This window comes from Lonchura striata, chromosome 14, assembly GCF_050655825.1.
Source record: "Lonchura striata isolate lonStrDom1 chromosome 14, ASM5065582v1, whole genome shotgun sequence".
NCBI classification, from domain to species: Eukaryota; Metazoa; Chordata; class Aves; order Passeriformes; family Estrildidae; genus Lonchura; species Lonchura striata.
In genome coordinates, this window is record NC_140716.1 from 14,959,453 (window position 1) to 14,983,810 (window position 24,358).

A 24,358-nucleotide genomic window follows, 5' to 3' on the forward strand; every position below is an offset into this window, starting at 1 on the left:
GGGTGTGCAGGAGGTGCCTGTGGACACCCCTGTGTGCTTTGGAACAGCAACAAACTGGAATATTTTGCTTGCTTTGACCAAGGGCCCAGTTCCCCCCCCCCCCCCACCAAAAAAAAAAAAATCCTGGCAGGGAATTTGTGGGTTTTGTGAGATTGGATGGGAGCCCTTTCCTCACCTCCTCCCTCCTCTCCTCCCTCTTCAAAGGGCTTTAACCACCATCAATAAATAACAGGTCTGTGTGCTCCAGGAGCTCCAAGACAGGAGTTTTTCTTTCTCCCTCAGAGAGGAAAATGCTTCCAAGCCAACATATTTTGTGTAATTTTGGGCGAGGTGGTGGCTGGTTTGCAAATTCCATTTTCAGCTCGCTTGATTCACTTATAATAATCCCAGAAGACTCCAAGGAAGAGATGATTTCTGTGCTCCTGGGTTGTTGTAGCTGCTCCTGGGAGTGGTGGGGAGGGCTGGGAGCAGATCAGAGCTGGGCAGAGCTCTTGGTGATGTGTTTGTGGCTGCAGGCAGATGGATGGATGGCTTATCCTGGAGGGATGGGGCTGGCAGGACTGTGAATGCTCAAAGGCTGGGCTTGTCTGCCTGGGCTGGGAGGAGGGTGCTGGTGGTAATTTTATCCCACCTACCAGTTGATTAAATCAACCTTTTTAATTCTGCCTTGCTCCTGCAGGTTGAGAGTGCAGTGAATGTGGAGTGGGGTGTGGATTTTTGGGAGAGGGACTGGGGACAAGGGATGGAGGGACAGGACACAGGGAATGGCTCCCACTGCCAGAGGGCAGGGCTGGATGGGATATTGGGAATTGGGAATTGTTCCCTGGGAGGGTGGGCAGGCCCTGGCACAGGGTGCCCAGAGCAGCTGTGGCTGCCCCTGGATCCCTGGCAGTGCCCAAGGGGAGATTGTGGGATTTAGGGTCCCTTCCAACCCAAACCATGCTGTGATTTGTTTTGATCAAGTTAGGTTGTGTTCCTCTGGAATTGGAGTTCATTCCTGCAAATAAAGGAGCACAGGTTACCCAGGAGGAGGAGAAGGTCGGTGCCACCTTTGCAGAGCTGGCAGTGCTGTGCTGGGGGAGCAGACTGGGCTGTCTGGGGAGGGGCTGTGGGTGCCCCCCTGGTCCTGGGCACTGCCCCAGGCTGGGACAGGAGCCCCAGCAGCAGGACAGGAACCATCTGAGGCTTTGCAGTGTTGGGGTGGAAAGACCTTATGCCCACCTCATCCCATGCCATGGCAGGGACACCTCCCACTATCCCAGGCTGCTCCAAGCCCTGTCCAGCCTGGCCTTGGGCACTGCCAGGGATCCAGGGGCAGCCACAGCTGCTCTGGGCACCCTGTGCCAGGGCCTGCCCACCCTGCCAGGGGAGAATCTCTCTGTAATGTCCAATGTAAATCTACCAGTTCAAACCCATTCCCCCTTTACCCTGCCTTTGTAAAAGTTATTCTCCCTCTCTTTTTATAGACCCCCTTTAAATACTGAGAGAAGAGAGGTGGATGCACAAGAAGCTTCCTCTCAGGAGCAGGGTATTTGCTAAAGCTGTGATTGATTAAAAGTGGATAGGGGTCATCATAATGAACAGATTGGAATATGCTAGGGCACCACAACACAGGGCTCATTTTGAGCTGCTCTTGCTCACAGAGCCCTCTCCCAAAGCATCCCCAAGCTGCTGATAGCATTGTGTAACTCAGCCCAGACAAAAATTGATAATCATCACAATTGCCCCCAGAATTCCTCTCCACTTTATTCGTGTTTGACTTTCATTTGCTGCTCATTGCTGGAGGAATGATCTGCTTGGAACCCAGGGGCTTTTTTTTTTTTTTTTAATTCCTGGGTTTGGAATTTTGCAAAACAAATGACTTCCCTTTTTCCTCAGCCTGCCTGGGCAGGGAGAGCTGCTGCTGGGCCACCCTCAGCATCCCCTCTGCCATGGCACCAACATTGTTCCAGCTCTAGGAATGTGCTGGCAGTGAACCATGGCTTGCTTCTCCTGTTCCTCATGCCTGCCTCCATCTTTCCATAATTCCTGTGTGGGTTCCTGGCCTGGCACCCCGGGCTGGTCCCTGCTGAGCCCTCAGGAGCAGTGTGAGCCCTTCCCTCAGTGGCTGTGTAAATTCAGGCACCCGTGGAAAATGGAGCTACAAAGCTGCCAGACTGGTTCTGCTGGGCTGGGAACCAGGGAGGCTTTGAGGAGCTCTGGGATCACTGAGTCCAGCTGCTCCATCATTGCCAGGGCCACCACTGAAACGTGTCCCCAGGTGCCACATCCACGTGTTTTGGGAACTCTTCCAAGGTTGGGGACACCACCACTGCCCTGGGCAGCTGTGCCAGTGCCTGACAACCTTTCCCACAAAGCCTTTTTGTTTTTTGTTGTTTTTTGGTTTTTTTTCCCTCTGGATGATCAGTTTGAGCTTCATTTCAGTGTGATTTGTTTTGCTTTCTTTAACATTTCCATCCCTCAACACCTGTCCTGCCACCACATCAGCTCATCCTCAGCTGAGCTCTCCATATTCAGCTTTTAACATTCCCTCTGGGGATGGTTTCTGAGGGGTTGATCAGGTTTGTTGTACTTTTCCCAGCACTCTTGGAATGGGGTGCCCAGCCTGAGCTGAGAGCTGCAGAACAAATCCCATTTTGGGGCTCCCCTGGCACTGCCTGGGGCTGTTCCCTCTCATCTGTCCCTGTTCCCTGGAGCAGAGCCCGATCCCCCTGGCTGTCCCCTCCTGTCAGGAGTTGTGCAGAGCCACAAGGTCCCCCTGAGCCTCCTTTTCTCCAGGCTGAGCCCCTTCCCAGCCCCCTCAGCCCCTCCTGGTGTGTTTGTCCCAGGCCCGGAGCTGCCCCAGCAGGGCTGGTCCCAGCCTTGCCCCAGTGTGGTCAGTGCCTGTGACACCTGAGTGACTCTGGCCTCGGGGATTTGTGCATTTTGTACCTGCAGTGGCTCTGCCAGGTGCCAGGAGCATTCCCAGCTCCTCTCAGAGCGCAGTCCATGCTCTGGCTGTGCTCTGAGCTGCTCTCCTGTCGAGGTTTTTTGGGACATCTGCAGTGCAGCTGTTGGCTGAGCCAGCCCAGTCTGCAGACATTGTGCTTCCCTCATTGTCCCACGCCAGGCAGGGCCCCTAAAGCTCCTCTCAGCTTTTGTTTTCCACTTTCAAATCTTTGCACCTTGCAGTCCCCTTCCCACACGTGGCGTGGTGCTGGGGGCTGATGCTTTAGGCTCAGGCCTGAGGCAGGACTGCAGCCACAGTGGGACAAACGTCAGGGATTTCCTCAGGCTGCCCTCAGAATCGCTGCTTGCTCGTATCTTCGTGTGTCTGTGCTTTGGATCTTCCAATATTTGGGTGGGAAGGGACCTTAAAGCCCACCCAGTGCCACCCTCTGCCATGGCAGGGACACCTTCCACTGTCCCAGGCTGCTCCAAACCCCATCCAACCTGGCCTTGGGCACTGCCAGGGATCCAGGGGCAGCCACAGCTGCTCTGGGCACCTGTGCCAGGGCTGCCCACCCTCACAGGGAACAATTCCTAATTCCCAATATCCCATCCAGCCCTGCCCTCTGGCCGTGGGAGCCATTCCCTGTGTCCTGTCCCTCCATCCCTTGTCCCCAGTCCCTCTCCAGCTCTCCTGGAGCCCCTTTGGGCCCTGGCAGGGCTCTGAGCTCTCCCTGGAGCTTCTCCTCTCCAGGTGAGCACCCCCAGCTCTCCCAGCCTGGCTCCAGAGGGGCTCCAGCCCTTGGGGATCTCCCTGGCCTCTGGAATGACTCCAGCTCCATGTCCTGATGCTGGAGGCCTTTGATGTGCTGGTGGCAGCAGACACCTCCAGGCTCAAAGAGAGCTCTGTATTCCCAGAGGAGTCACAGTTCATCTCAGGGGTACCTGGCAGGAACCTTGTTTTGGGATCCCAAAACTTCCATCCCCAGGAACAGCCCTGAATTTGCCATGGAGCAATGGCAGTGCTGGCCTGGGCTCTCTGCATGGCTCGGAGCTCTGCACAAATGGTCTCTTCTCCCCAAATTTTGGGTTCTGGTGAGGCTTCCCCTTCCCTGTAGAGCTTTTGCTGGAGTTGCTGTGGGGCAGAGTAAGTTATTAATGGTCCTGTGGGTTGTGGGGGGAGGGAGGAGGAGGGGACAATTCCTCCCAAAGTGCCAGTAGTGCCAAGCTGGAGGGATTGGTGGTGGCTCCGTGGGGAGGGCAGCTGGAAAACCCCAATAAATCCCTGTGAGCCCTGCTGGATCCCTCCCTGCACACAGCTCTCCTGCTTGTGGGGCTGGGCCTTTCCTGCAGGGAGGAGAGGATGTGAGAGCCCCATGGGGCAGGGATGGAGCCCCAGCACTGCTGGCACGAGGGTTCCTGGGGCTGTGGGCTTGGCCCAGGCACTTCATTCCTGATTTTGGTCAGGGTTTTTCCCCTCTCTAGGGAGAAAACTGCTCTTCAAGCAGGGAATTGTGGAGGCTGCTGGGAGGCTTCTCCCATCCAGCTCCTTCCAGTGCCACAGCAAATCCCCTTTTCCCAGTGACTGAAGTGCCTTTGCTCCCTGTTCCCATGTTCTGTGATCCTGTTGAAGCTGAAGCACTGAGTGGTTTTTGCTGGGAATTTGTGTGCTGGATGAAATGATATGAATTCCTGAGTTCCTTTCTGTGTCCTGGTGTGTCCCAGCCCCATGTAGCATGGGCTGGTGACAGCTGTGGGGATGTCCTGTGAGGCTGTCAGTGTCCTGGGGGGTTACAGCTTTGTCTCCAGGCTGGATGTCCCTGTCTGAAATGTGGTGAGCAGCCTCAGAGCATCCCCATTTATTTAGTTCTAACAACCCATTGCACTTTTGCAGAAGAGAGGGCTCCTGCTCCCTCTGTGCAGTGTCCCGTGGTGAGATGCCAGTGGTGTGACGTTGTGTTTGAGTCCCTGCTGCTGCTGGAAGGGCTTTTCAGCCTGTTCCTGCTTCCTCCTGTCCCTGGAGGAGGAGGAGGAGGAGGAGGAAGGGCAGAGGGAGAGGAGCTGCTGTGGGAGCTGCGTCATCTGGCAAGGCCCAGCTGTGGAAAATCCATTTGCCAGAGTCCAGGGGGAAGCTGGGCTCCAGCAGAATGTGCAGAAGTGCAAGGAGCCCAAACCAGGAGTTTTTAGAGAGAAGAAGCTGCTGTGGGCAAAGGGTGAGACTGCTGTGGGCACAGGGCACGGGGCTGCTCTGCAATCCCACATCCCAGACAAACCCAGCAAAAAAATAAATAAAATAAAAAAAATAGAATCCCCAAGCAAGTACAGCAACCAGGGGCTGCCCGAGGGGCTCTGCCTGCAGGAGGTGTGTCTGTCTGTACTGAAAGTCTCCTGATGGGGAAATAAATCCAGTCCCAGCTTGGCTCTAGGAGCTGATGGGGCTGCTGAGGCTGCCTTTGGCTGGGCAGGGATGGAGAGGCAGCTGTTGCCTCCCTTTTGCCTGGCCACATTCCTTGTTTTTTCCAGGGGAGTGGCTGTTCTTCACCCTGCTCACTGGGGGTGTGTGTGAGAGAGAGAGGAGTTTACAGCTGGAGGAAAAACAAAATTTGGATATCCTTGTGGAATTTATTCCCTGTGCTTGCTAAATGGATGCAGCAACCAGCTAATCCTCTCCTGGCTGCTTGGAGCTCTGGGACTACTGTCCTGGCAGGGAGGATGCCAAGAGCAGAGGAAGATTTGTGGAACCTTCCCTGAAGGGTCCATGGGGAATTTTGGAAGCTCTGGTGAGAGTGCTGTGCCAGAACCCCCGGCCTGGTTCAGGGGTTCCGTGTGGTGGAAAAGTCTCTCCTCCAACCCGAGCTTCCAAAGAAAACTCTGCAGCCTCTTGTTCGGTCTCAAGGCAGTTTATTGCAAGTTATCTAAAAGATTTTCTTCTGGGGCTGCTGTGGTTTGCTCAGAGCTCAGGCAGAGGCACACACACACCCTGACAACCTCTCTGACTGCTGTCTTCTTCTTCTCCCTCTCTGCCCAGGGCTGCTGCTCTCTTTTACATGGGACATTACGTGTGACATGGTTACAGTTTTTCCCAATGCCCATTACCTATATTAAATTATGCTTTTCTATCTTTTATATGGTACATTACATGTTACATGTTCACAGTTTTTCCCCAATGCCTATTACCTATATTAAATGGTGCTTTTCTACTCTAAACCAATCTGTGAGTGCCAGCATCATCAAGAACATGGAGGTGAAGAAGAAGAAAGAGGAGGAACAGGGCCGGCCTACATTCCTCCATCTTAAAACCTCTGACCCCCATGTACAAAGTAAAAACCCCCCTGGACAGGTGTTAAAACCCCCTTGTACAACACTAAAAAATTCTTCCCTTTACTTTGTAACTACTTCTACTCTAATATCTAAACTTTTGTGACTTCTTGTTCCACCTCCAAAGTTGGTAACTCATTCCATGGTTCAAACCCAAAATCACAGTTGTTTCCAGCTGCCTGCCAGGGTCTCAAATGCTTCTGACCAGGGCCTGGAACCTCCAAAAATGTCTGAGGCACATTTTGAGTTCCAGCAGTGCTGGAGGTGTGGGTGTGGAATAGGAACATTCTGGAGACTTTGGTTGGGAGCAGGAGGGTTCCTGGTGTGCAGCAGGGAATTCTCTCGTGCTCTGAGCTGTGCCCCAGGCTGTGTGAGCATCCATCCCACGGGGGCTGCTGCTGGCAGCCCAGGGCACAGAGGTGGGTGCCCGTGCAGGGCAGGCTTGGCTGCCAGCCTGGCACACACCTGCAGAGTCATGGAGCAGGGTCCAGGCCTCTGGCTGCTGCCCTGCTTGGGGAGCTGCTGGGGGATCTTTGCTTGGTGTGCTGGTGCCTTCGTGCCCAGTGCTTGCAGTCCCTGAGCTCCTGGGCTTCCCAAACTATGCACGGCATCTCAGCCTCTTCTGCCTTGCTCCAGGAATCTACCTTTGAGCCTTTGATCCCTTCTGGGCTCTTTTTCCCCCCTCTGGCACGTCTGCTGTGTGTCCCTCACACAAACAGCCCTTTCTGGAGCTGCCTGAAGGAGTGCCAAAAGGAGGGGAATAACCTGGAGCAGCTCTAAAAATGAAACGAGTCTTTATGCTTTGCTGGTCTCTGGTTCAGGCTCGTTTGTGGCACAATAAGCTCAGTTTTGCCAGGGTGGCAGGCACAGCAGGGCTGGGCCAGGCAGGTTCCTTCTCTCCTGCCCAGCTGCTCGTGTTTGCAGCTTCTCCCCTGCTGCCCCAGAGGCTCCCTGTGCCCCCCAAATCCTGGCATTTCCAAGCTGAGAGGAGCAGATCTCTGCCCCCAGCACAGGAAGGACCTGGAGCTGCTGGAGAGAGTCCAGGGGAGCCCAGGGAGATCCCCAAGGGCTGGAGCCCCTCTGCTCTGGGCCAGGCTGGGAGAGCTGGGGGTGCTCACCTGGAGAGGAGAGAGAAGGGTCCAGGGAGAGCTCAGAGCCCCTGCAGGGCCTAAAGGGGCTCCAGGAGAGCTGGAGAGGGACTGGGGACAAGGGATGGAGGGACAGGACACAGGGAATGGCTCCCACTGCCAGAGGGCAGGGCTGGATGGGATATTGGGAAGGAATTGTTCCCTGGGAGGGTGGGCAGCCCTGGCACAGGGTGCCCAGAGCAGCTGTGGCTGCCCCTGGATCCCTGGCAGTGCCCAAGGTCAGGCTGGATGGGGCTTGGAGCAACCTGGGATGGTGGAAAGTGCCCCTGCTCATGGCAGGGTGGCACTGGGTGGGCTTTAAGGTCCCTTCCAACCCAAATAAGTCAATGAGTCAATAAATAAGTCAAATAAGCCTGTAATCCATGGATGAATTATTACAGCCTGTGCTTTGTGTTTTGGGGAGGGTGAGTGTGCCAGGCCAGTGGGAGGATTCATTCTGGGTTGTGCCATGGGTGTTTTGTGCTGCTTTCCAACCTGGAGGGGAGCACAGGGAAGCAAACACCAGAAATCCTGGATTCACACACTCAGAAATCCTGGGTTTCTGATGGAACCAAACTGCCCCATCAAACAAACACCTGGGTTTGCTGCACAAAGCCACACCAGGCAAAGCATTCAGCATCTTAAAATGCCTCATCCTTGCTATGTGACCTCCTGGGGTGTTTGATTGTGTTGGGATTCTTTGTTCAGGTCAGCTCCAAAGCCCGGGGAGGCTCCTGTCCCTGTTCTGCAGGACAGCCCGGGGTGGCTCTGGGGTGGCCCTGGCCTCCACCCAGGTGTGTGTTTTACCTCAGCCTCTAAATCTTTTATTCTTGTTTTAACCTGGCCTCCTGCCTGCGTGTGAACAGGTTTTCCTTGTCATCAGAGGAACAAAAGCTAGAAACAAAGGCTTGGAGGAAGAGCCCTCTTCAAGTTCATTAAACAAGTAAATGTTTAGAGTAGAGCATCGTGGCTGCTGAAGCCCTTGAGCACTTAGGGTGAGACAGGAAATCTGGACCACTTGAGACAAACAATTAAATTTGGATTAAAACCATCTCAGCGTAACTTCTATTCCTGTTAATGTTTCCAAACCATCCTTGAAGTTGTTTGTTTAAATACATTTTTATGCTTCAGTGGCAACAATTGAGGGATAATTTGGAAATGTCACACTTGGCATTTGAGAACACACTCAAATACCACATACTGAGGCTCCTGAAGCCCTGCTGAGCATAGAGGTGTTCCTGCCTCCAGATACCCATGGGGCTGGTGGGGTTAGTCCAGAAAGGTCCTGTACAGACCAGGGGAATTTCTACCAGCAGGGAAAATACCCCAAAATTCCAGCTGTGAGCGCTGCAGTGGTGGAGATCTCCTACAGTTCAGCTCCAGGCTCTGCACGGGGGCCTGGCTGGAGGTGTTTGTCCTGGTTTCTCGTGGCTGGGGGCAGGAAGGATGTGGGTCCTCAGGCTTTTTTGGCTGCCAGCTCTTTGAAACATATTCTGCTTTTTTTTTCCTGCTTCCTGGTGAATTTGGAGTGTTGGAAGGGAAGTCTTCTCCTCTGCTCCCGATGTGTGGTGAGGATCTGGTCCTCAGCATCAGCTCTGGGCTGGTTCTCTCCAATCCCTTCCTCCCCCTTCCAAAAGGGGGAACAGGAGTTCGGTGGGGAGGTGGAATTCTCTCCTGCCCATTCTGTATTTGCATCTCTCCACTCTGGCATTTCCTGCAGAAGGAGTCTGGGAGAGGCTTTGGGGTTTGGGGTGAGAGTTTGGGGGAGAAGCTGCCCCAAGGAGGTGATGAACAGCAAAAGCTGTGGCAGGCTGAGAAGCTTTTCTCTTGGATTCTTGGGGAAAAGGAGGATTTGTTAGGCAAGTGGGTGTATTAAATGGCAAGGATCTGGTCTTCCTGGGAAAAAGATCTGTCTTCCCCTTGGGAACTTGCTTACTTTGTTCCTTTTATCTCATGGTTTGTGGGTGCTCTCTGTCCCATTCCTCTGCTTTTGATACTTGCAAGCTTATCCTTACCATAATTATTCCCCTCGTAAATACAGGAGGTTTATTTCCCTTCTACCTTAAATAGTAGTTTGATTATTCCTCTGTGGCAGGAAAAGATGAGAACAAACCAGGCTGAGGCTTCCTTTGTCTCCTTCTGAGGAAGGTGCCTGGATCCTGCAGTGCTGGAACCTCGGGAGGAAGGGATGGGAGGGATGAGCTGATCTCTGGGCAAGCTTAGGGAGGGATGTTGCAGAAAACATCTTCACCAGGGTTGTTTGTGGTGGACCTTTAAAATAGAAAAGCAAAAATATAAATAAAGCCCTGAGCAGGCTCAATCTGCCTGCTGAGCTCTCCTGGAGCTTTGGGAAAGGCTGGGAGAGCAAAATCCTGGCAGCAGCCCTGGGTCAGTGCTGCCACTTGTGAAATAAATAATGCAGTTCTTGCACTGCTTACTCACAATTGGCCAGGGCTGCTCCTTGTAATGAGATCCTCCCCTCGGGGGTGTTTTAAAGGTTACTTAATTAGGTGTAATTGCAGCAGAATAGAAACCTGCTTTGAGGTTCTGAGTGCTTTGTGGAGTGCCAGCTCCTTCAGCAAGCTGGGGAGTGAGATCCCAAAACCAGGGCTGGAGCCAGGGCTGTCTGCTGCCCTGGGCCTGGCTGTTTATGGTGGTGAAGCTGCATAAGTGAAGTGCTGGGAGGTGTTCCTGGCCTTGGGGATGGTGCAGCTGTGCTTCCCATCCCTCAGCACCCAGCACGGGGGATGGATGGATGTGCCCTGACCCCAGAGCAGTGCTGCCTTAGCAGGGATCAGTGCATTTCAGCACTGGGGTTAGGGAGTGTGGGATCCAAGGAGAGCTCTGTGGGGACACCTGGGTCTTTGGCACGTTTCCCAAAGGTGAAAAAAGGATCCTCTGACTTCTGTCATCAGCATTGAAAAATATGACACGTTTATCTGGGAAAGGATTGGTTTAGCTCGGACAGGCAAGCTGGGTTTTTAGGGACAAAGGAGTGCTTTGGCTCATCCCCTTGTGTTGAACGCGGAGGGTGGAGGTGCTGCATCCACCTTTGTGCAACCAGGAGAGGATTTATACAGCATCTCCTCACTCAGGTGAATTCCTGTGGGCCACTCCAGGCCACACACCTGGCCAAGCAGAGAGGAGAGCAGCTTCTGTGAGCCCTCCCTCCTTTTTAGTACTAAAAATCCCTCAGTTTGGCACCTCTGCCAGTCTGGTGCTCGTCCTTCTCTCAGCTTGAGTTCAGGGATTGTCTCACAATGCTGTTCCCCCCCAAAGATACAGGATGTTCAGAGCAGATCTGGGCTTCTGGCAGTCAGAGGAGAGCAATTAAAGTTACATGAGAAGTACTTGGATTTTCACGTCCTGTCTCAGCCAAGCAGGACACCAGGACCTTTTTCTCTTTTCCTTTTCATTTTCCCTCCACATTTGCTTGGGTATTTGGGGGTCTTTATCAGGAATCTGTCAGTATTCATTCCTCCTCTTTGTCTCCTTTAGATTCGCTTCCAGACTCTGTGCAGATTAAAGCAGCCCTGAGAGCTGATTTTGTTCCAGGGCAGCACATGGAAGCACCATCCCTGGGAGACACCCCATGATTTGATGCTCTGAGCTCCACCAGCTCTTCTTGGGGGGTGCCTGGCTGCTGTGGCCACTAGAAATCTCCCACCTCCCCTCCATCCTCCAAAGAATGTCTTTTTGGGATCTGGTTCAGCCCTGAGCTCTGCCAGGGTATGAGGCAAAGCTGCTGGCAGGCTCAGGGGTTGCAGGGGGTGTTGGCTGCCCAGCACAGCCCTGAATTCCCCCAGGGATCACACCTAAAACAAGCACAGTGGATGTTCTGTCCTGCTGGATCCATCTGGAGGAGACATGGAGCATCCATAAGGATAAAGAGGAGAGGCCCGGAGCTTCCTTTTCCTTTTCTAAACAGGGAATTCACAGCTGGGGAATCCTTCACCTCCGTGGGAAACTTCCACTGCCAAGCCTTTGTGTGTGGATTGGAATGTGGAGTTGTCACTGCTGGGGTCATTTGCTGGGCTGAGTTCAGTGCCTCAAAGCAAGGAAACTGTGCTGTGAGGGGCCATTGCAGGGTGGGCTCTGAGGGCTTCTGCAGCCAAATCCTTGGGTTTTGGAGGTGAAGCAGCCTGGAGGGTGCAGAGGACACTGGGGACGGGGGAGTGGGGATGCTGCCAGGAGTCCTTGTTGTGTTGTTGAGGTGCCAGGTGACCTCCCCTCCTTGTCCCCATCTGCTCCATGTCCTTTTCCAGGAGGAATCCCTCGGCCTGGGCCGTGTCCTGCCCCAGGGGTGACCAGAGCCCCCCTGGCAGATGGCACCCCCAGCTCTGCTCCTGCTGTGTCTGTGCTCAGCTCCAGGCAGCCTGGCTGGCTTCAAGCAGTTTAAACCTCTCACTTTCCAGCAGGATTTAAGTCAGCTACTTAAACCTCCTCATCCTCTTTCCCTCTTTAATGCTCTCTGTTTCAGCTCCAAGGAGGGTTTGTAACCAGCCACAGACACACACAGGAAGCAAAACCTTTATTCCAAGTGTTCCTTGCTGGCCAAAAGCAGGACTGTGGCTTCTGTCTGGTGGGTTGAGCTTGGTGTTTTTGGTGGAGTGTTCCTGTTTGGGGTTGTGCCAGCAGGAGTGTGCTGGGAGCTGCTGTGCTCAGGCTTCAGCTGAAACCCCCAAATCTGTGAGCTCAGAACTGCTCACATTGGCTGCATGGATCTAAAGCACCACAGTGCTGGTGGTTTTCCCAGCTGCCCTGGTAAGGTCCTGGGTTTAGCCCAATGAAGAAATGAAGAAAACAATCCCAGGCTGCTCCAAGCCTTGTCCAGCCTGGCCTTGGGCACTGCCAGGGATCCAGGGGCAGCCACAGCTGCTCTGGGCACCCTGTGCCAGGGCCTGCCCACCCTCCCAGGGAAAAATTCCTGCCCAATATCCCATCCATCCCTGCCCTCTGGCAGTGGGAGCCATTCCCTGTGTCCTGTCCCTCCATCCCTTGTTCCCAGTCCCTCTCCAGCTCTCCTGGATCCCCTTTAGGCCCTGGCAGGGGCTCTGAGCTCTCCCTGGAGCTTCTCCTCTCCAGCCTGGCCCAGAGCAGAGGGGCTCCAGCTCCATTGCTGGTGATGCTTGGTGAGAGGAGGAGTCCAGGGGCTGTGGGGACCAGGCAGGCACAGCAAATATTCTTGTTTTCTGTACTGTGGGTTCTCAGGAGTTTCAGCAGGCACTCACCTCAGCCTGGTGGTGGAGTCTCAACTGGTAATGGTGATTTTAAGCCTGGCCAGCAAATACAGGCAGGTTTGGATCAGCACAGACTGATCCAGCTTCTTCACCGTGTGCCTTTTGTTGTTTGCATCCATAATGTCCAGGCTGGGAAGTTTACAGAACCATTTCCCCCTGCCCACAGCCCCATTTAAATACATTTTTAGTTTTTCTCTTTTGCATCAAGCAGGTACTTCCCTGTCTGTCCTGCCTGAGCTCTGGGTGGGTGAGGTGCCCTGCTGTGGCATTGGCACCAGGGTCTGAAGCCCTCCGTGATCCTGAGGAGCTGAAAACCACAGAAACTGTAATTTAGAGTGTGTCATGCTAATCCCTTATAGGCTTATCAAGTCTGATTAAATGTCACTTGCCTTTCTGTTATCTCTGTACACAGATAACAAATTAAGTGACAGTTTAATCCAGGCAGCTGCCAGATGCATTAACTGGAACCGACACATTCCTACGAGTTGTTTTTTTAGTCTAAAATACCTTTGTTTAACATACAAGAAACCTGACTCACCCAAGATGATGAATGCCATGTGAGTTTAGGAGGTCTGTCTGCCAAAAAAAGTACTCTGGAAAACTGGAGAAGGTGTTTGTGTTGTCTTCTCCCATTCACAGAATCTCAGGTTAGCTTGGGAAGAGCTCTGAGATCATCGAGTCCATCCTGTGACCCATCCCTGCCTTGCCACCAGCCCAGAGCCCTGAGTGCCACTTCCAGGCTTTCCTTGGACACCTGCAGGAATGGGGACTCCAAACCTCTCTGGGCAGCCCCCTCCAGTGCCTGACCACCCTCTCTGGGAAGAAGTTCCTCCTGATGTCCAGCTGGAGCTGGAGTCAGCTGGCACGGCTGTGCCCTGGGGGATTTGGGTTTCCTCTCGTGCAGTGCCACAGAGGCACAGCCTGCAATTCACTGACAGGACCCAGGGAAGGGCTGGAGCTGGGTCGGGCTGGATTTTGGGAAAGGTTCTTCCCCCAGAAGGAGCTGGGGGAGCCCAGCTCCCCAGGGAATGGGCACAACCCCGAGGCTGCCAGAGCTCCAGGAGGGTTTGGACAATGATCTCAGGGATGCCCAGGGTGGGACTGTTGGGGGGTCTGTGCTGGAGGATCCCTGTGGGACCCTTCCCACTCAGGATATTCTGTGATTCCAGAGTTTTATGGTCTCAGCCCTGTGGGTTCCTCCATGCCAGTGGAATTTTTTGCTGCTCCTGTGGGAATGCGGGATGACCAAAGCACATGGACAAGTGAGTGAGCAGCTCCAAGTGTGCTGTAGATGTGATTTTCCTATAGAAACACATAGCTGACTTTCAGAAAAGCAAAAAAAAAGCTGCAGGGTGAGCAGGGCATCTCTGAGCTCCATGGGCTGAGTCTCCTCTGAGCCCTTTGTGAAAGGAGAGGTTTGGTGATTCTACAGCTCCTTCCCCAAGAACAAACTGAAACCCCAGTTGAAATGTAAACTTTAAGGAATTTAGAGATTTTAGAGGAACTAAGATTTTAGTTAGAAATAAGCCTTACTAGAGTTAATTAAAATAATAATAAATGAGTAGGCTTGATGAAGTTAGGAGTTAGTACTTAACTAATAATTGATTGCTTGTCAGCACAATGTTTAATTAGCTGGGTTTATAATGAAGAATACACAAACTGACAAATAGCTTTTAGGAACATAAGACAATTGTGGGCCTCCTCTGTTCTGAAACCAACTGAAGACAAGGAATGGGAGTTCTACCAAGAGTTCATTTGTCAGATTGGCATTGAAAAGGTAGAAAGGTCAGAAGGAGGAAGACTTCATTGACTTCCTCATTTTGGGACCCCTCCCCATGGAAGGGACACTGACCCATTTCAAGGAACAAACCACGCATGCTGAATGGCTTTTGGAGTGATTAGCATATGAAGCGGGGAATGGGATGTACCAAAATGATGAATATGTATTTGTATTTTGGGTATTCAATACCTGTATGGATAAAAGGACTCTGTAATCACCTGGAAGGTGCAGTGTGGATTTGGGAGATCCCACACACAATAAACACACACTTTCTAACTTTAAACTGTTAGAGAGTTTTTGTCTGTCACAGTTGGATATCAGTACTAGATCAATATCCATATTTTTTAATAAATCACAGGAGAGCTGCACAGATGCAGCCCTGGAGAGTCCCTCCTGTGCATCAGGAGGAGGAGGAGGAGGAGGATGTGTGTGGCAGGTCAGGGCAGCTCTGGAGTATGGAGCACTCCTCTCTCACCTCACCAGCTTTCTCCTGGGATTGTTCCTCAGCTGAAGGATGTGCTGCAAAAATAGACACAGGTGCCTCAAAAGCTCTTAAAATGAGGGATAAATGTCTGGCTGTCTGAGCTTGAGAAGCAGCTGGTGTAAAGGATTTTTTGCTCGTGGCAGACTGGAAGGAAGGAACCAAATGCACCTTTTTGAGACACTTTGGGCCCTGTGGTTTTGCCCTTTTCTCATTCTCTCTGAATGTCCCAGACCATCCTCAGCAGGTCTCAGAGTGCCCCTTGCTGCAGCACCCCCATCCCAACCCTGGCCAGCTGACGTGATTCCCTCCCCCTCAGGCATTGTCTAATTGGGAAAATGTTTCAATTATACGGCCTAAATTTATAACATGGAGCAGTTCATTATCACTGAATCCCCTTAATTGGGCCCTCCTACCAGGCAGCCTATTACAGAGTTTCCCAATTAAGGCAGGACCTCTTTAAAACCCATAAAAATAAACAAATCCCTGGCAAAGCAGGCCCATGTTACAGGAGACACTGCCCAAAGTGCTGCTCCAAGGCTAAGCAATAGTTTCAACACCAACCAAGTCCTAATTAACCCATTTGAACTGATTACTTAACATTCCCTTCAAGGAGAACCGACACAGTTACGGGTCAGCTCAAGAAATTGTTATTTTCTCAAGTCTTTCTGATAAAGAGGAAAAAGTTGGTTGCAAGGTGTTTCTGTGCTGGAAGCTGCTGTTTCCTGCCAGGATTCCATAGAGAACTCTGGTTTTTTTTTGGTTGCAGGTAAAGGACCTAACAAAATACCTGGATCCCAGTGGATTGGGAGTTATCAGCTTCGAAGATTTCCATCGGGGCATCAGAGCCATCAAAAATGGAGGTGAGTTTCCTGCTGTGCTCTGAGTGAGGATGGGAACAGGCCAAATTTAACACCACGGTTGAGCTGAGAAGATTGTTCAGAGAGCTTGGGGAAAACCATCTGGGTTTGGTTTTCTGAGAGTTCCTGCTCTGTGCTGAGAGGAGAAAGGAGAGGTTGGGGACATTTAACAGGGGTTGAAAAAGGTGGTACAGCAGTCATGGTGGTGGTTCCATGTTTTGTTGTTTATCAGGAAAGTTCCTCCCTACAAAGAAACATCACTGGGAGAGATGTCACTGGTTTGGTGTCTCTCACCTGTGTTTTTTGGGGGTTCTTGCTCTTGTAGAGTGGTTGCCATGCTGCTGGAGCTGGCGGTGTGCTGCTGTCTGTGACATCTTCCAAAACTGGCACTGAGCATGGAGTCCTGGAATGGTTTGGGTTGGAAGGGCCTTAACACTCATCTCATACCATCCCTGGCACCTTCCACTGGAATGGAAATTACCATGCCTTTACCAATTCATTGATGATTTTACAATGCATTTATAACCTTCAAGTGTTTGGAGGATCAACATGCTCAGATGGTTTTTAGCAAGCAGCACATGAAACCAGAACTTTGAACTCTCTGGCTGGAGTCAGGATGATTTTCCAACAGACAATCCCCACGTGCTCCTGAGGGCTTCCTGCAAGTGCTTCCAGAGCAGAAGCTTGGTGAAATGTGAAGTATCTTTCTGGCTGGTTGCAATTTGAACCACTTTGCTGCAGAAAAGGTGTTTTTTCAGTTGTTTTTTTTTTCAGTTTGGGATTTCTCTCAGAGTGTCAGAGGGTCATTTTGGGCCAGGCATGTTGTTATGGGCAGGGTGTGAGAAATCTGGGTATCTCCCTTCTGAGCAGCTGCAGTTCTGAATGTGCAAATGTGAATTATTATCCTTGCACAATAGTCAGCCCAGAGATGCTTATCTGGGATTCCAGCCCTGCTGCCAGCCCTGCCCATGGAGTGTGCTGCAAGGATGGGAAAGAGCCATCCTTCCCATACAAACTGTGCCGTCCCAGGAGTAAAAACCCCTCAAAGCAAAGGTTTCTCCTGTTCTTCTGTCAGCTGTGCATCCCTCCTCCTTCTCCCCTGTTCCACCCCCACTTTAGTTATTTATTTACTGCAAGTGTGCTGAGGTCCTGGCACAGGTTACCCAGAGCAGCTGTGGCTGCCCCTGGATCTCTGGAAGTGTCCAAGGCCAGGTTGGACAGAGCTTGGAGCAGCCTGGGACAGTGGAAGGTGTTGGGGTTGGAATGGGATTCAAAAGTTACCCAAAATGGAGTGAGGGGTGCCCAAATGCTGCAAGAATGCAGCTGCAGAAAAGGTGATTGTGGGACTGGGACTCTCCAGACCTTGGGGTCCTCTTAGAATCCTGGAAGTGCAGAATATCCTGGGCTGGAAAGGACTGAGGGGATCATCCAGTCCCACTCCTGGCCCTGCACAGACCCCCAACAATCCTGCTGTCAGACACTTGGAGCTTGGAGCTCCCTTCCCACCCAAAGCACTCCAGGATGATTTGAGCTCAGGACTGCAGTGTTTTATGGCAGCTCCCAAGTTTCCTGGTGTAGCCTGACCAATTCCCAGCTGCCAGGAAACAGGAGGAAGTGCAGCACACTATTAATTTGTAATAAATTGCCATTGGAGTAGAGCGTTTGTGAAAGCCCAGGCTCGTGTTTCTCCTCAATAATTCATCCCTTTGGTGTTGTGTTCTATTAATTGAATGGGAAAAGCAGACCCAGGCAAAGCTTTTAGGGGCTCTATTTATTAAATTTGAAAGAGATTGATACGTGTTTATTACAGTGGTTAGGAAGGGCTGAGCTCTCTAACAACACATGGCATTAAATGGTTGTAAAAGAAGCCCAGGGCAGGAAGCAGAGGAGGTTCTTTGAGTGTCACAGCTGAGCATTGCTCACATTGAAGCCATCTGAAGGATTTGCTGCTCTTGAGACAGTCAATATTGATCATCCCTTTGTAACCAGAGCAGAGGTTATGCTGCTGCTGGGTGTCCCTTTTAACAAGGTTTGTTAATTAGCTGGGCCTATTTTTAGTCAGGGAATGCTCTATTGGATTTCTTGGTGCTGCGAAATTCTTGGGTCAGTCATAGAAGTGAGAGCTGGTGTCAGCTTGGACCTTTTGGTGTCTGTGTTAATGCAGGGTTTATTTCTGGGGATGTCCCACTCTTCTCTGCCTCTCCTCTCTGGAGAATCCCTTTAGGAGAGCAGCTGGGGTCTGCCTGGAGCCTGGCAAGGAGAAGGTGCAGTTACAAACCCAGCCAAATTTCCTCTGTCAGCTGCATTTCTCACCACTGCTTGGTGTCCCCTTGGCCTTTCCTTGCAGGATGCTGAGCTGCCTGTCCTGTCCCTGTGCCAGAGGCGTGTCCCACTGCCTGAGGAACAGGCTGATCCTGCTGCCTGCTCTGCCCCAGCCCACACAGGAGCCACTGAAGTCCCCACAAAGCCCCAGTGCCACCTCTGCCCTGCCATGGGCCAGCTCTGTCTGTGTCTGGCCAGCTCACGCTGACTGAGGGGCAGAACAAAGGGTTGGGATTTGAGGCTTTAGGGAGAGCTTTTAGCCACTTGTGGCTGCCTCCTGGCCTGCCCCCAGGGGAGGCTGGATGGGAAGCGTGGTTCTCATGGGTGGGTTTGTGCCTGCAGCGTGGCTGGCCAAGGAGGGCTTCCAGGGGCTTTCCCTGCTCTGGGAAGTGCTGAGCCTGTGGCTCTCAGGTGCCTGGAGGCTGTGGGGACAGAGGAGCTGCAGGGACAGGTTCAGCTCCCCGTGCTCTGCTGTGTTCCAGCCCTTCCTGCTCGTGGGATCCCCCTGCCCTTCCCTGCTAGCCTTAGCTAGCCTCACAAAGAAACCTAAGCCAAGTAATAGGCCAAGAAACACAGTGTACTGTAATTAGGAAATAGTTGGCTTCTGATTGTGATGGCATGAGTTATAACACCTGTATTGTCTCGCCCTGTGCATGAGACTAAAAATGGAATACAAGTTTTTGAAACACCTCTCAGTTGCCCCACCTCTGAGTCAGAAAAAGGCTTAGTCTGACAGGATCCCCTTGTCCTTCCCTGCTCCACAAGGAGTGGCTTGTCTGCTTTTAAAATCTCTGTGCATGGTGCCTGAGTGACTGCACAGCAGAGGGGGAAATGTGGATCCAGCACTGGCAGCGTGTCAGGGGGGATAAATAACTCTGAGAAGTGGATTTTTACAGCCTTGGATTGTAAAACTTGAGAAACTGATAATGGAGGGAAGGCAGTAAAAAAGGAGAGTATGATATTGAAAAAAGGTGAGTTTTGAGGCCTGGAGAATTCTCAGCCACAGGAAGACCTGGTGCATCTGGCTACCATTGTTAGATTAAATTTTTTTTTTTTTTGACTTAGAGCTGGGGTAACTGAGAGGTGTTTTAAAAACTTTTATTTTATTTTCAGTCTTATGTGAAGGGTGAGACAATACAGATGTTATAATTCATGCTGTTATAATCAGAAGCTAATTATTTCTTAATTATAATACATTATAAGCATTCCTTGGTCTATGAGGTTTTGTTACACTATTGTAAATGTCTTAAAGCTAGTAACTTAAATTTACTCTTCATGGGTCTCACGGCAATGTATCTTTTATAGTTCTCTTTCTCTAAAGTGTCTAGTTTTATTTGTAAGGTTATTTTTGGAACTTGTTTCTAGTTCTATTTCTCTCTTAATAATGTCTGTCTTATTCTATGGTATTTCTAAGTTAATATTTTTTATCTCAAGGTTTGTATAGATGCATAGTATGTGAGCCTTCTGTGAGGCTTCGAGAATTCTCTACAAATTCATTTCCCACATTTCCCTCTTTTTCTTGAATGGAAAAAAATATTTCCCACAGCCATCAGTGAGATCTGAGGGCAAAGAAGCAGGGAGGGAGCCAGTGTGACTGCTGCAGTCATCATAGTGAGGAGCTCCAGCTCGTGGAGAAACAGGAACCAGGGATCACACCCCAGCCCCTTGGAAAGCTCACCTGGCAGTAAGGAGCCTGTTTGTGTGGCAGGGAGCTGCCCTGGGATGGGGCAGGGAGATTCCAGGGGGCTGGAATCACAAGCTGAGGTGTCTGGACCAAGGAGCAGCTCGGCTGCTCTGGGTCCTGCATGCAGGAGAAGCTGGAGGAGGAGCTGGGTGGCAACCACGAAGGATGGGCTGGACCAGCCCCAGCTGGCTGCACACACAGCCAGGCCTGTGCCCACCAGCAGAGTCCTTTCCTCGTCCAGCTGTTGAAAACCTTTAGAGCTTCAGGCACCTGGTGGGCTCTCAGCACTCAGCAGGACAAACTGAGCATCTCCCTGCTCACGCTGCAGCTCACAAGGGTAAGGAACAAGTTGTGTCATGCACACACATCCTAGGAGCTCAAACATCTGTAACATCTGTCTTCCAGGGAGCAGCCTGCAGGGAAGGGGCTCTGGGAGTGCCCCTGCACACAGGGGGACTGCTGGAGGTCTCAGCCAGTTCAGGGACCTCTGTGCCAGGCAGGGAAAGGTGCATTCCTGGAGCTCCCAGCCTCATCCAGCCCTTCTGCCTTGGCTTCTGATCCCTGAGCAAAGGGGGCCCTATGCACTGGGAGCACACAGTGCATCCACAGAGGGATGGGTGTGCCCAGGGGCTCAGGGGCGGGCCCGAGGATGGAAATAGTCACAGCTCTCTTTTTTATTATTGTTTATTTCTTAAATGCTTCAACTAAAAGCCCGTTGGATTTGGGGAGGTGGAAAATCCAGCTCAAAAACCAATACCCAAACCTGGAAAACCTAAGAGAGTTCCTGTTTGCAAGGAGGAAGAACGGAGAGACCTCTGGCAATGCCAGCTTTGGAGGAGCTGGATCACAAATCCACTGGGCCAAGATACTCCAGGGGCTGAGTGAGAGGCTTGGAGCAGGAGGAGCACCTACAGCTCTCCAGAGACTCTTCCAAAGGCTGGCTGGAGGGAGAAGCCTGGAGCTGGGAAGCTGGAGCAGGCAGGGCAGGATGCTGAGTAGCAAACACAGGGCTGGGGGGTCAGGCTGTGGCTCTGCCCCGAGCCTGGGTGGGACCACACCTTTCCTAATTGGAGCTGAATGAGCTTTTGTGGGGCTGCAGCTCTTCAGTCCCCATCCTGGGAGCATCCCTGGGAGGATCTCGGGGTGTTTCCAGGGTTTCTGCTCTCCAGTCCCGGGAGCATCCCTGGGAAGATCCCAGAGGGCATTCCCAGGGTTTCTGGAGCCCTGTCCAGAAAGGTTGGTGAGCTGCTGGCAGCTGAGTGTCAGCTGGGAATTTCCTGGGAGGAAAGCACACATGCAGCCCTTCTCTGAATGAAGGATGTGAATGTTACACCTTGTGGGAAAAATGGTAAGAAGAGGCAGAACCTGATCCACCAATTTTTAGGCATTTTTCAAATACCAAACAGGTGAAACTGAAAGAAAATCCCATTTTAATTAGAAGCCCTGAGCTTCTCACCTTTACTGTTTTTCCCACCATACCTTAAAGGCTTAGAGCCAGGAGGGAGCTGCACATCAGCTCCCAAAACCAGATCCACGGAGTTACCCACGTGCAGGTTGTGTTCCACATTCCCTGCTCCCACTGCTCGGGCTGTACCTTGGGATCTGACAGTGCTCAGATGCCACCTCAGAGCCCGCCGTGCCCAGAAGCCACTCGGTGCCACTCGGTGCCACTCAGAGCCACTCAGTGCCACTCAGTGCCACTCAGAGCCACTCAGTGCCACTCAGTGCCACTCAGGGCAGCACGTGGTGGCTCGGGATGGGCCTGGGAGAGCCAGGCTGGCTGCCCCGCTGTCCCAGATGCCTCTGGCTCCTGGGGGCATTCCAAGGTGTTGGATATCCCGTTAAGGTAACCCCTGTTTGCTTTGTGTGGAGGCTTTTCCCCCCTGTGTAGGATCTGCATTGCAGATGGGTTTTGCTACGCAAAAGGAAAGCTTCCCTTGCCCAGGGATAATTCCAGAAGCCAAAGCTTGCATTCCCTTCCACTCCCAGTCTCCAGTTATTTCTGTCTCCGTGCATCCTCCGCGCTCTCTGTCCCACCTGGCTGCTGGAGGTGCAGTGGGTTTGCAACAGGGGCTGGCCAGGCCCAGCTGAATATTCCAGGCGTTGCTTTTGAGAAGGGAAGCCTTGCCCAAGGCTCAGCAGATGGAAGCAGAGCTCGTGTGCACGTTTGACTAAACTCGGTGAGTATCTGGCACCGCTCTGAGCACTTCCTACGTTCCCCTGGGATCTGCTGATCCCTGGATTCACGCAGCACTGCTGCAGTGGAGACCTCCCCGCTGCTCCTGCCTGCTCCTAACCCTGCCTGAAGCACCATCCACGGGGACACAGCTCCTTTGATGGCTGAAGGTAGGACAGATGCCTCTTTGTGTACAGCTGGCGTGCAGGGAACGGGGGCTGCCGTGAATGGGAAATCAAGATTGATTCAGGAGCGAGAATAAAACCCAAATTGCTCTCATTATGTCTTCCGCTTTTTTTTTTTTTTTTTGCCTTTGCATCTTGCTGTGCTCTGGCAGATCCGTATGGATGTGCAATACATACTGCTGGTGGGGATAAGGACTTTAGGAAGATGAGTGTTAATTCTGCCCCTGAAAGGAGTGGAGATTTAAATGGCTCTTTAAAATTTATATGGATGCTTGAAAAAAATATAATCCCTGTGCTGTTCTTGGGAGCTCGGGAGTCTGCTCATCTCTGTGGTGCAGGAGGATGATTGTAGCACCAGGATTGTGCTTGTCAGGTTTGGAGTCCATGTGCTGGTCTGTGCCCCCTTCTGCCAGGGACAGGAGCAGCCAAGGCTTTCTCAGAATTAATTTGGATTTTTTTCCCTTGAAATAGTGGTGCTTAGAGGGTTGTGTTGAAAAATACTGAGGGAAAAGGAGGCTCGGGGGCACCTTCTGGCTCTGCACAATTCCCTGACAGGAAGGTGGACGCAGGTGGGGGTCGGGCTCTGCTCCCAGGGCATGGCCTCAAGCTGTGCTAGGGGAGGGTCAGTTTGGACATCAGAAGGAATTTCCTCGTGGAAAGGGTGGCCAGGCCTGGGAAGGGGCTGCCCAGGTGGGTGTTGTAGTCCCCATCCCTGGAGATGCCCAAGGAAACCTGGATGTGGCACTCAGTGCTCTGGCCTGGTGACCAGGTGGGCACCGGGCACAGATTGGGCTTGATGATCTCAGAGGTCTTTCCAGACTCAATAATTCTGGGATTCTGGGATTCTGGTGAGTCTGTAACTCCATGCTCACAGGGAATGGGGAATTAGGAGCGTGAGGGATGGAGCTGTGGTCGCAAGGACCTGGGCTCTGTCTCCATGCCTCTCCTGACAGGAGGGTTGGGTGTATCCAGGGCACAGAGACCCCCTGTGAGGGGCTGATGCTCTCTGGAGATGCAAACAGCAGGAGAACTCAGCAGGTGTGAATCCAGCCCAGCTGGAGGCTGTGCCAGGGGTGGGCAGGACACAGGTACAGCCCCAGGGTGGGGGCATGGAGCTGGCTGCTCCTTTCCTCCAGCCCCAGTGTCCTTGGAGAAGAAAAGTCCCTCTTCTGCTCCCAGGAGCCCCAAAACTCTCCTGTGTGTGTGGAGAGCTTTCTCTCTGGCTGTGCAGCCCCAGGATCCCGCAGATCCTGGCTGCAGGCCTCTTCCTCATGGCAGGCTGAGCAGGGGGCCTGGATGAGCAGGGGTCATTTTCTGTTCCCCTTGGAAGCTGGAGCAAGTGCTGGGAGAGAGGAGCTGTGGGGCAGCTGGGAGTGGAACCACAGCCCACACCGTTCTCGAGCTCTTTTAAATCCCCGTTTCTGCTATAATACAGACATAGAATCATTTAGGTTGGAAAAGTCCTTTAGAATCATTGAATCCAACCATTCATGGGTTTGATCTAATGACAGTATACCAGGGCAAGGTGCTGATGGAGGGGCACTTCTGGCTCAGCAGAGCAATGTTTTTCACGTGCATTTCTCTTTTGATTTCCATAAACACTTGTTTGGAGTGAATTCATCAGCGTGGCAGCTGGGTGAAGGGTGACCCGGGGGAGAGGCTGCTGTGCTCTGGGTGCTCCGTGGCTCAGAGGGAGCTGTGCCTCCCAAAAGCTGCCTGGCAGCTGCCATGCTGCATTGACCTACTTTTGGGAGAGGCGCAGAAGTGTTGGGAGAGCTGTGTCCGTAGGCAGCTCCGGGATGGGAGCAGCAAGGAATGGCTCAAACACGCTGCTGGAAAATGCTGTGAAGGTTCTGGGGGCCAGGGATGGGAGATTGGCATGAGAATGTCCTGGTTTGAACAGGCAGGTGTCTGCTGAGGAAGGCAGGAGCCTCCCTTGAAGTGGAAAATGTAACCCCCCTCCCTTTGAATTATCATAATTTTGAAATTAAGGGGCTCTCAGACAAAGATATGGGAGCAGGAATAACAGTTCTTTATTAGGAAAACTAAAAATACAAATGCAATTGTACAAACACAAAAAAAACCCCAAAACAACACTGCCAGAATCAGAACAAGCCCTGTCCCCTGTGGGTCAGGGAGGTGGCAGCAGTCCCATCCCAGGGTGGCTCAGCCCTCCTGCAGTGCCAGCTGTGCTTCTGCTGGAGCAGGATCCTGCACAGGGGGGAATTTTCCTCTGGAGCTCCAGGGCTGGGGGAGA

The 24,358-nt window shown here is 52.2% G+C and overlaps 1 protein-coding gene across 3 annotated transcripts in view; it reads left to right on the forward strand.

Annotated features, from left to right (window-relative positions):
* The window catches only part of RAB11FIP3 (RAB11 family interacting protein 3), a 79,587-nt gene that overhangs the window by 5,397 nt on the left and 49,832 nt on the right, over nt 1-24,358 (forward strand). For 2 of the 3 annotated variants that reach the window (XM_031506124.3, XM_031506123.3), the window contains exon 2: nt 15,644-15,737. In XM_031506124.3, coding sequence (XP_031361984.3) covers nt 15,644-15,737 — 94 coding nt within the window. Of the gene's footprint in view, nt 1-15,643; nt 15,738-21,941; nt 22,087-24,358 lie in introns of those variants that run through there. The other variant, XM_021529688.3, reaches the window with a different exon arrangement.